The following is a 12,395-nucleotide window of genomic DNA, read 5'->3' on the forward strand; positions in this document are numbered from 1 at the left end:
GGTTTATCCTCTTGATTATTATGAAAATTAATGCTCAGTATTGCTCTGCAAACCTCCTCATTAAAGCATTGCTGTAAAATCTGAAAATTCCAACTGTTATTAGTAATAAGCTGCGAGACCCAATTAAGGTTGGACCCACTTGAAGGGGAATAACCTAGTGTATCTCATACACCTAATTGTCTATTAGTGTTGGTAGCGGAATCTCAAACATCATATGTTTAACACTAATTCCAGGATCTATACATGAACATACCAATGAACTAGATTGGAAAGATGATTACCTCTTAATCGCTTTCCCACGAACTAAATTCCGATCAGTATTCGGAAGATAAGAGCTCCAAGTGTAGCTCCTCTACTTGAGACACCGAATAATGACTTGAACTCCCTCCTTTCAGTCAGCTAGGACCTTCTTGAAGGTTGAGATGAAGAACTCCTTCTTCTTGACTAGATACTTGAGAAAACTCCTTTTCTCTCTCTCTCTCTGAGATGTATATTCTGAAACTCTTTCAGTTAACCCTCTCAGTTGTTGAGAATTCCATCTCTTTCTTTAGGTTGTATAATTAGGTATATATAGAAATCCCTAGAAGAGGTATTAGACTCAAACTAGGATTCCATGAACCTAATTATTAGGCAACACCCAAAATACCCTCCATTGGGTCACTCAAGTGTGGCCGGCCAACATAGCCCTTTATGGGCTTCCTTGGCCGGCCCACTTAGGGCCTAGCCGGCCATCACATGGCCGGCCCTATTGCCTTGGCCGGCCATCACATGGCCGGCTTCCCTAAAGCCATTCCGGGCCTCCCTTTTGGGCCCGGACATGTTTATCTCTTTCGGACTTCTCCGAATCTTTCAGGACTTACCAATAACGGATCCAATCCACTTATTTGCCTTTATCCATCTAGTCAATTCTCTCCGTTCAAATCATTATTCTGTTGTGTAACCCTTGTAGGATCCGGTCTATGTTAGCCGCGAATCAACTCTTGATTCGACGATCGTAGTTGGCTTCTAGCTAAGCATTACGACCCTTAATTGGACCGGACTAATGATCTTCCGAATAAGGTCATTAAGATCCTAATAGCCAAATTGCACGCATTGCATCCTTGGTCGAAGGACACTCATTCGGAAGGATACCATTCCTTCAGACTTTAGGCACCATATCCTTCACCACTTTGGTTGGTGTATGGGCAAAAATCCGCCCCACGAGGTGCCTGTAAAATAAAGGAAACAACCGCTTCGTAAGGGTAAAATCCGCGAGGCTAAATAAGAAGGCCCGATAATGGCCCAAGTCGTTACTCGGGTCACCGAATCCATATCCGTTTGACACTAAGCGTATCTGACACGTGTCACGCGATAGCCACCTGCCAGTACTAGGCAATCTTACGGCCAGAGGATTATTGTGCAATCCATAACCGCACTAGTGGTAAATATCCCGTATCTGCCACTTAAAGACGGGTGTTACTGGCTAGTAGCTTAACGCACACGCGGTAACATCTTAGCCGTCCCTCGAGAAATTCGAATATTCATCTGACGGTCAGATCCTCTTGCCCCTAACGTATCTCGCAGGAGTGATGACACGGAATAAATACGTCGGTTACTAGCTGGTTGTCATCAAGGCAATCCCTTTCCACCACTATAAATACGAGAAGCAAAACTCAGACAAAGGCATCCAATATTCGACAACAGTACTCGAGTAACCTAATCTATTCTCTTTACTCACTTGCTCTCTCATAAGCATCTCAAAGATCTTCTGATCCTCTCAAAGTCTCTAACTCATTGTCTTAGAAATTGGGAGATAGGGGTCTGATAGTCACAATTCGAACGACAACTAGCTAACCGTATCAACATCATACGACCACCACCTTGTTGCATAAGAGCCCTCTGGTCTGAAATATCCTCCATCCAACGGTAAGGAGCTGACGGTAACACCCATCCAGCAGTAATTAGCTGGCAGTATCACCATCTTAATACCACCACCTCCTTATCGCATCATTCATCTAGCGATAAGACGCTAGGCGTATCATCTTCATTCATCCTCGACGTCCGATCCACTTACGACCAGCACTCTATTGCGGATCCCTTTACGACCAGCACCTTATTGCAAGTCTCCTTTACGACCAGCGAGTTAACGACGATACTTCATTACCATCACCCTCTTAATTACCGTAAGTAAATCACTACCGTGGGGATCTGTTCCGACAACTTCACGAGCCGCGACACCTAAGCACTCCGACAACGGTTACCCTTCTATTGCCCACTTTGACTTTCTTATTTATATTTGACCGAGTATCTGACTTGACCGTCGGAGCCCCCTTAGGCCGGCACCATCCCGGTGTCCCAGAGGCTTCACGATCTCTTCTCTCTTTTTGTGTGCAGGTTTTTTTCGACACGTGGCCGGTCCCCGAAGCATCCGACCCGACCCGACAAGACCTTGACCGTTGACCCGTTGACTGTCAGACTTTCCGACCCGTAGACATTTTACCGTCTACAATTTGGCGCTAGAAGGAGGGGGCCAGCCACTAACTACCGAAAAGACATGTACCATGGAAGGAGACATGTCCAACGCTTCTGTGGATTTCTCATCACAACTTGCTTCACTCACTGCCCAGATGCAAGAAAACGCCGAAAGATTGAGAGCTTTGGAGGAGGAGAACTCTACTGTCCGGGCAGAGAACATGCTACTGCAAGAAAGAATTACCGAGTTGGTGGTTCCGAGAAGACAAAGTTTGGGGGACAATCGACCACCTCCCAACGGTTCTGAAGTAGGAGGACCATCTAATCGCCCAACACCCCCTCACAACACTACTGCAGGCTTCACCACCAGCCAAGTAGGGACAGGATCCGCAAGTGCTCCATTCATGGCTCCAACACATACCTTTCAACAACCTCTCACTCCACAGCAGACCATGGCTGCTCCTCTTTACTCATCTTCTAATATTGCTATGCCTACTATCTTCCCTATGCCTACTCAACCCACCATGGCTTCTAATCCCTTATTGTTTTCACATACAGGTACCCCTTTAGAGCAAGCTTTAGCAAAGAGGCTAGCTGAAATGGAGGCCCTGATCACTAGAATTCCAGGAGTCCCAACCCCCTTCAAGAAGAGTCTTCCTCAGAGCTATGCCGATTCTCCGTTCGTCGATGCAATTGCTCTGGTAGAGATGCCCAAAAAGTTCACTTTCCCCAACATGAAGATGTATGACGGCACCTCTGATCCGGACGATCACATAGCCTCTTACAAACAGAGGATGTTTACTGCTGCGATTCCAAGGGACTTGCGGGAAGCGTGTATGTGCAAGAGTTTTGGGTCTAGTCTGATTGGCCCAGCTCTACAATGGTACACTAACCTCCCCCATAACTCAATCGCTTCATTTGCCCAGCTCACAGACACCTTTGTCGAGCAATTTGCAAGCAGTAAGAAGCTGGAGAAACTCTCTGGTGATCTCTACCGAATCCAACAACGAAGAGGTGAACCACTCAGAGAGTATGTGGGAAGATTCAATCGGGAGAAGGTGTCAATTCCTTACTGCAACCAGGAGACAGCAGTTGATGCATTCAGGAAAGGTTTACTGCCAGATGGGGAGTTGTACAAAGAGCTCACCAAGTTCAATTGCACAACAATGGAGGATGTTCTTTCCAGAGCCTGAGTTGAAATTAGGTGGGAAGAAGACGAAGCCCACAGGAACAGATACTACTCACAGGAAGATAGGTCAAGAGACCGTCACTCCAGAAGATATGAACGACGGTCAGAAGCCAGGAGCAATGATCCATACCCAACCAGACGACCAATTCCAAGGGAGAACAGGAGGCCATTCAACCCTCCACCTAATCGTCAAAACGAGAAACCGCAAGGACCCATCCGTACCAAGATTCCAGAATACAACCTCAATATTGAACCAAGTGAGGTGATTGCTGTAATGAAGGGGATGGGTAACACGGTAAGGTGGCCAGGGAAGACAAAGACGCCAAGCGACAAGAGGGATACTTCCAAGTGGTGTGAATTCCACTCGGACCATGGGCACACTACTGCAGATTGCATTGCCCTCAGGCTTGAAGTTGCTGAGCTCCTAAAGAGGGGTCACCTCACCGACTTACTGACGGATAAAGGCAAGAAAACCATGTCCCAAGCAGATGCCCGACCCAAAGAGCCAGAGGAGCCGATTCCAACATTGACTTGCAACATGATCACAGGTGGCTCAGAAGTGAGTGGAGTAAGCCACTCAGCAGCCAAAAGGAGTGCACGAATCGTAGCAAATCCAACTGCCCACTCGACAGAGGCGTCAACCCTAACTTTCACCAACCAAACCATCAGCTTCGTTGACAACGAAGTCTCAGGGCTCGTCAACCCTCATCATGACGCTCTCGTCCTCTCTCTCACTATTGCAAATGTGTTAGTTAAACGTATACTTATTGATAACGGATCCTCCACTAATGTCTTGTTTCTTCATGCCTTGCTAGGAATGGGACTAGAAGAATCGAGCATCTGCCGACGTTCTACTGTCCTTATAGGATTTAGTGGAGAACAGAAGTATACCTTGGGAGAAATCGTGCTACCGGTATATGCAGGAGGAATTAACCTTAGCACCACCTTTGTGGTACTGGACTGCCCATCAGCTTATAACATGATCCTTGGAAGACCTTGGATCCATGAGATGAGGGCAGTACCATCAACATACCACCAAGTATTGAGGTTTCCAACACCTTGGGGAGTACGGGAAATCAAAGGAGACCAAGGAGCTTCCAGGAACTGCTACAAGAACACAATGAAGGCTCCCAAGAAGCCCTTGTAGCAATTACAGAACAAAGTGCCCCTCAACTCAAACCTCAACCAACCAAACATGGAGGAGTTAGACGAAGTCCAAATTAACCCCAACATCCCAGAGCACAAAGTCCAAATTGGAGCACAGCTAGCTCCTACTCTCAGAGAAAAACTCATTGAATTCCTAACCGATAACTCTGATTGTTTTGCCTGGTCTCATGCAGATATGACAGGGATAGACCCCTCTATAATAGTTCATGAATTACAGGTAGACCCTTCCCATACCCCGGTCAGACAGAAAAGAAGGAAATTCGCACCAGAACGCAACAAGGTGATCAACGAGGAGATCCAGAAGCTACTTGATATCGGATCTGTAAGAGAAGTACACTATCCGGATTGGCTCGCTAATGTGGTGGTCGTTAAAAAGAAAAATGGTAAGTGGCGGGTATGTATTGACTTTACAGACTTGAACAAAGCATGCCCGAAGGATTCCTTCCCACTACCTCACATCGACATGCTAGTAGACGCCACAGCCGGACATGAACTCTTGAGCTTCATGGATGCATTCTCGGGCTACAATCAGATCCTTATGCATCCAAACGACCAGGAGAAAACCGCCTTCGTCACGGAGAGAGGTATATTCTGTTACAAAGTCATGCCTTTTGGACTAAAAAATGCAGGTGCCACCTACCAGAGGCTCGTAAACAAAATGTTCGCCAACATGCTAGGCGACACTATGGAGGTCTACATCGATGATATGCTGGTCAAGTCCTTAGTAGCAGAACAACACTTGGAACACCTCAAACAAGCATTTGAGGTACTCAGGAGGTATAATATGAAACTAAACCCGGCTAAGTGTTCTTTCGGTGTGTCCTCTGGAAAATTTCTAGGTTATATGGTGACTCAAAGGGGGATCGAAGCCAACCCAGATCAGATCAATTCGGTGATGGGTATTCCTTCCCCGAAATGCATAAAGGACGTCCAGAAGCTTGCAGGTAGAGTGGCGGCACTTAGCCGATTCATTTCTAAGTCTTCCGAGAGATGCTACTTGTTCTTCACCACTCTACGAAAGGGGAAAAATTTCGAGTGGACACCTGCCTGTGAAGAAGCTCTACAACAGCTGAAGAGATACCTCACTTCTCCACCTTTGCTCTCCAAACCAAAAGATGGAGAAAAACTGTTCATATACCTTGCTGTTTCAGATACAGCGGTAAGTGCAGTACTCGTTCGTGAGGAAGACGGTAAGCAGCTTCCAGTCTACTACACAAGCAAGTCATTGCTCGATGCTGAAACCCGATACAGCCAACTAGAGAAGCTAGCCCTTGCCCTTGTTACTGCAGCCAGGAAGCTGAGACCTTACTTTCAATGCCACCCAATTGTGGTGGTTACAACTTTCCCAATGAAGAATATTCTTCACAAACCAGAGCTGTCTGGGAGATTGACCAAATGGGCAGTGGAGTTAAGCGAACATGACATCAGCTACCAGCCAAGGACAGCAATCAAATCTCAGGTACTGGCCGATTTTATTGCTGATTTTACACCTAACACCTTAGTGCAGGCACAAGGAGAATTGCTCCATCTACAGGAACATAGCCAACTCAAATGGACCTTATCAGTAGATGGTTCCAGCAACATGAATGGAGTAGGACTTGGTGTTGTTCTCACCTCCCCAGAAGGTGACCTAATCCAACAAGCAATAAGATGCGGGTTCAAAGCCACCAACAATGAAACAGAGTACGAGGCCTTGATCGCAGGTATGAACTTGGCAAAGGAGATGGGAGTCCAGAAACTTGCGATAAAATCAGACTCCCAACTCGTAGTTAACCAGCTACAAGGAACCTACCAGGCCAAAGACGTGAAGATGGCAGCCTATGTGTCGCATGTAAAAGAACTACAAAGTCAGTTCACCGAGGTTAGTTTTGAACAGGTACCCAGGCTCGAGAATGGGCACGCTGATGCCTTGGCCAATTTAGGGTCATCAATTCCAACCAAGGATGCACAGACAATACCCCTAACGCTACTTCAGTGGCCGGCAGTATGGAAAACAAAGCCTTCAGAGGTAGCGGTTACAGATGCAGAAGAGACCTGGATGACACCAATAATCAGGTACTTAACTAACGATGAGTTGCCACAGGATCGAAATGAAGCTAGAAGGCTCAAAGTCAAAGCTGCAAGGTTTTGCATCATGGACGGCCAGCTCCTTAAGAGATCATACTCTGGGCCTTACTTGAAATGCATCGCCCAAGAGGAATCCAAGTATGTCCTCAAGGAATTACATGAGGGGGAATGCGGTAACCACTCTGGCGGTCGCAGCCTGGCCAACAGAGCACTGACTGCAGGTTACTACTGGCCGACTATGAGAGCAGACTCTACTGACTATGCTAAACGTTGCGACAGCTGCCAGAGGTTCGCCCAAACTTCCCACCTCCCTCCAGAGAAGCTAAGTTCGATTCTATCCCCATGGCCTTTCATGAAATGGGGGATGGATATAGTAGGCAAACTACCAACAGCCCCAGGCCAGAGAGTCTACATGCTTGCTGTCACAGACTACTTCACTAAGTGGGTGGAAGCCGAAGCCTACCACCAAATCAGAGACCGCGAGGTAAAAAGTTTTGTTTGGAAACATGTCATTTGCAGGTTTGGAGTTCCCAAGGAGATTGTCACAGACAATGGTTCACAATTTATCAGCTTTGATTTCCAAGACTTCTGCAAGGAGTGGGGAATCAAACTAAGTTTTTCGACTCCTAGATACCCTCAATCCAATGGGCAAGCAGAATCGTCAAACAAAACGATAATGAACTCACTGAAAAAACGACTCAAGAAAGCTAAAGGGGCATGGGCAGATGAACTACCAGGAGTGTTGTGGTCATACAGAACCACTTCAAAGACCCCAACTGGGGAAACCCCATTTTCACTTGCATACGGTTGTGAGGCGGTAATACCAGCTGAAACAGGAGTTCCCTCTGCCCGATACCAGTGGACCACAGAAGAAAGCAATTGGGAGCTACTTAACCATAACCTAGATACGGTAGACGAGGTAAGGGACATGGCGGCAATCAGGAATGCCGCATATCAACAGAAAGCAGCCAAACATTACAACAAGAACGTCAGGGTTCGAACATTCAAAGTTGGCGACTGGGTTCTGAGGAAAGTATTTCAAAATACTAAGGAAACAGGAGCTGGCAAGTTAGCCCCTACTTGGGAGGGCCCATACCTCATTACCAAGGTAGTGGGACAAGGAGCCTACAAACTTCAATCAAAAGATGGCCTAAACATAGGCAATAGCTGGAATGCCGTTCACTTACGAAGGTACTACTTCTAACCTTGAAACTTCTCCTATTTTGCCTTTTTTCCAAAAGATCACCTACTGACTTGGGCGTCGGAGGGTTGTTGGCTACGCCAACAACCACCCCTCACTATCTACGTGTGATGACAGGAACTGTCTCCAAGACACAACAAAGTAGCAAAAACAATAAGAGGCTGGACGTCTGAGTCGAAGTCCAAACCACCAGAGGAGTTCCGCACTTCGACTGGGGGGCATGAGGATACTATAAGAAGACTATGAAGAAACTGAAGAACAATACGGGTTAAGCAACCCTCACCTGTCCAACAGGCAACTCAAATCACCAGGCACCTCAAATGACGAACACTTCTTCATTTGACAACAACAAGTTCAACGTACTGTTCATCAAAATTAATTTAGAAGGAACAAAGTCCCGCACTTATTCCTCAAGTTCAATGTAATGTTCTTAAATCTAGGATATCACTTCCGATGTAAACAAAAATTTAGAAATAAAATCTCAAGTATTTATCCAGTAATTACTTGTGTTTAAACTTTATCAATATCGATGTCATTTCACTACAAGGGCATCTAATTACTTGTCTGGAGAGAAACAGTAGGTCGCTAGACGATCCCAAAACAAAATGAAGTGTTGGTCGTATCACTTTTATAAGTGAAGATTGGTAACCCATCCAAGATGGGACAACAAGCAGCTGGTCGTCACCGGAACACAATAAGGTGCTGGCCGTATCCCTGATATAAGTCAGGACTTGTAACCTATTCAAAGTTGGGACAACAAGCTACTGGTCGTCACCGGAACACAATAAGGTGCTGGCCGTATCCCTGATATAAGTCAGGACTTGTAACCCATTCAAAGTTGGGACAACAAGCAGCTGGTCGTCACCGGAACACAATAAGGTGCTGGCCGTATCCCTGATATAAGTCAGGACTTGTAACCCATTCAAAGTTGGGACAACAAGCTACTGGTCGTCACCGGAACACAATAAGGTGCTGGCCGTATCCCTGATATAAGTTAGGATTTACAATCCATTCAAGTTGGGGCAACAAGCTGCTGGCCGTATCACTTATATAAGTTAGGATTAGTAATTCATCCAAGATGAGACAGTAAGTTGTGGCCGACGCCTAAACGCAATAAGGCGCTAGTCGTCTTCCCTACATAAGCTGGTATCGCAACCACTCAACTAAGAAGAATAACAACAGGTACATAACCATAGCAATACATCTTTAAACGAAGAGTCTCAAAGAAATCCAGTGGGTTCACTTGAACCGTTAAAATACAAATCCAGAAGTCTAGCTAAACCAGGAGTCAACAACAACATATATCCGACGCGTGTCGTCCAAACAAAAGGGCTGAGCGCCTGACGACACACGATGACGACTACATATAGTTCGTCAACAACAACATATATCCGACGTGTGTCGCCCAAACAAAAGAGCTGAACGCCTGACGACACACGACGACGACCAAATATGGTTCATCAAATAGAAAAGAAATCAACAACACACATAGTATTTCTAAACAAGTCAAGTAAAGGAAAGCACTAATGAGGCGAACTACCTCCAGTTGCATCATCACCCCTCATCACCTCGTCCATATCTATCGTCATCTCTCCCGCCCGTCGCTCCGCCAAAAGCTCCTCGTAACGAACCCGCCAGGCCTCTATGTTATCATCCATATCCCATCTGTCGGGCCCATGCTCGCGGTACTCGACGAACAAGTCTGCACGAGTCCGTAACGCCGCGTCAGTCGCAATCTGATCCCTCTCACGGGGAAATTCATCAACTAGCTGTTGGTTGTACGCCGCTTCTCGCTCCAGCACAGTGTACCGCCCCCGAAGATCCTCCAACTCTCTCTCCCGGGCACGCATCCTGTCACCCTGCTCCTGAAAGGAAACCACCTGGCTGTCGTAGCGAGTCTGCAATTGGGAGAATGATCCTGTCAACTCCGCAACTCGATCCACACTCTCGCTCAATTGGCGACGAGAGGAAATCGATGCCATGAAAGCCTACAAAAACCAAAAAAAAAACAAGGATGAGCACGTAAATATAACAAGGGATAGCTGCAACTTAAATGAGAGGCGAATACCTGGTAATGGTGCGAAACACCATAGTCCGCGCCTCCACAAGGACCATAAGCAAGGAACTTCTGGTGATCCTCAAAAGAGAGCAACTGGTCCCCTCCAGTAGACAAGAAAGTGGAGCCGTCAAAGGGAGAAGCAGAAGGATGATGCCTCCACATGGGAACCTCACCAGAAGACCCAGATAGAGGTATCGCCGAATAAACCGGCTCCGAAGCTGGGGCCTCCTCGGTAACAGGAGTAGACGAAGAAGAATGCGGAAGAGAACTCGAACCAGTACCTGCCTTGGACCTCTTCCTCTGGCCACCCTTCCGGATGTCCGCGTAAGGAGCAGGGATATAACCAGATCCCACCATTTGCGATGACGCGAATGACTCTGTACTTGCCGAAGGAGGTGGGAAGAGCACCGGAGCACCAAATGACTCTTGGTAGGCTAGAAGCGCACTTCGAATCTCTATAGCCGTCGCAGGAGCAGAAAGGCGATTTGTTAGAGTCGCACCAGGAACAAAGTCCCACAAAGGAGTACCTGAAATAAGGGAGTGATTCAGAAGGAAGGCAGAACTCCTCTCTGGATCACGACGCTCAAACAACTTGGAGATCCTCTCCTTCCAGTTCTCAAGCCGCTCAACGTTCTTATTGTTGAACGAACAGTCTGTCAAAGGGACAATACACACTTAAACCACAACAATGTAAACACATGAGGTATTCCACGATAAACAATAACATACTTACGAGCATCTTGCCAACGGGAAGGAATCTGTCCTACCCCTCGGTCACCATATACAAGGTCACCGCGAGCAAGGAAATAACCAGTTTGCCACTTTCGGTCGGTAGCCGGCATTGCAGTGATTAAATGAGCACCAGGCTTCCGCAATTTGAAACCATAACGACCATTGTCCCTGGAATGGCTCGTCAAGTGATAGAAGCGAACTACGTCGCTAGCTGAAAGCTCTACCTGCTGTAGGTAGGCCAACACTTCCAAGCACAAAAGAAGCCTCCACGCGCTAGGCATGAGTTGTGAAGGAGCTATCTCGTAGTGACTCAAAACCCCATGCACCAAACGGGGGACGGGAAACCTAAATCCCATCAAGAAGGGAATCATGTAGAATGCGGTCCAACCGCCATGGTCCTCGTCGACAAGTTCGTTGGGCTGCGGAAGCCTAAGCTCTATGGAGGCAGGGATATTGAACATGAATCGTATATCCTTTAGTCCGCCCTCCGTAATGGTTGAAGCCGGATTTACCGATAGACGTTTCAAGGTCACTCGTTCGAGCACCTTCTGTCGCCGGAATTCAGAATGTTCTGGCACGCGAAGCGGCCTAGAGGAATTACCGTGTCCACGATGACTCATCCCGGATGGCAAAAGTCTGTAGGACAAAGGGATAAGGTTTCAAACCCAACAACTGGTTTGAGGGGAACATTCAAACGAGACATAAGCCTAGTAATTCACTCAAAGTATTGATCCTAGCAGTAGTTCACTCAAGGTATCGATCCTAGCAGTAATTCACTCAAGGTATCGATCCTAGCAGTTATTCACTCAAGGTATCGATCCTAGCAGTAATTCACTCAAGGTATTGGCCCTAACAGTAGTTCACTCAAGGTATCGATCTTACCAATAGTCTACTCATGGTATCGATCCTAGCAGTAACTAACTCAAGGTATGCAATCTCAAAAACACATGCCAACAAATAAGGAAAGTAACTTAGAAGATCAAACGCTATGAACATTCAAGAACGAATCAAGAACAATTGAAGAACACAAAAATAAAAAGCAAAAAGCTCAACAAAACCAAATAGGGGAGAGAAAAATACCTGATTACAAGTGAAGAATCCCCAAAAAAATCTCTCTCTTCAAGCTTCAAATGGTAAGTAAAATAATGATACTCCACCCCCTTTATAGGGTCTAATCCAAGGTGTCATCCACCTCCTTCCCGCCAAGGAGGTCCCCGTGTCCGAGTACCCTCGAAAACTCCGGATACGCACAAAGCGACTGAGTGACCCATGGACACGCAGACACACAAAGACGCAGCAAGGACCCTCGAAATGCGAGAACAAACTAGGTGTCTCGGGGGCACTCGATTGACGGAAGAAGGTACGGTACCAGTGCCGGCGCGCGTCGGCGCGCCCGCGCAGACCCGAGCAGGTCGTCCCGGACGACCAGCGTCCGCGCAGTAGCAAGCTGGTCGTCCCGGACGACCAGCGCCCGCGCAGTAGCGAGCTGGTCGTCCGCGGACGACCAGAGCCCGCCACGTGGCGCGCTA

At 47.1% G+C, this 12,395-nt stretch overlaps 1 protein-coding gene across 1 annotated transcript; it reads right to left on the reverse strand.

Annotated features, from left to right (window-relative positions):
• Positions 1 to 9,242: 9,242 nt before the first annotated feature.
• On the reverse strand, positions 9,243 to 12,395 carry LOC147566022 (uncharacterized). The gene is made up of 3 exons (XM_086668137.1): positions 10,144 to 12,395; positions 9,502 to 10,063; positions 9,243 to 9,415 (listed from the first exon to the last, which is right to left on the reverse strand). The coding sequence occupies exons 1-2, from the start codon at positions 10,489 to 10,491 to the stop codon at positions 9,599 to 9,601; spliced, it is 813 nt and encodes a 270-aa protein (XP_086524263.1). The 5' UTR covers positions 10,492 to 12,395; the 3' UTR covers positions 9,243 to 9,415; positions 9,502 to 9,598.

The sequence above is a fragment of the Eschscholzia californica genome, unplaced genomic scaffold (assembly GCF_041429995.1).
Source record: "Eschscholzia californica isolate CP2 unplaced genomic scaffold, dmEscCali1.0.p SCAF_1, whole genome shotgun sequence".
NCBI classification, from domain to species: Eukaryota; Viridiplantae; Streptophyta; class Magnoliopsida; order Ranunculales; family Papaveraceae; genus Eschscholzia; species Eschscholzia californica.

Excerpts from the sequence above, each read along its gene's own strand:
- LOC147566022 (XM_086668137.1), bottom strand. The coding sequence starts at position 10,491 with ATGGTGGGATCTGGTTATATCCCTGCTCCTTACGCGGACATCCGGAAG. Across the intron at positions 10,064-10,143 it reads GTGTTTCGCACCATTACCAG|GCTTTCATGGCATCGATTTC; the intron begins GTATTCGCCTCT and ends TGGTTTTTGTAG.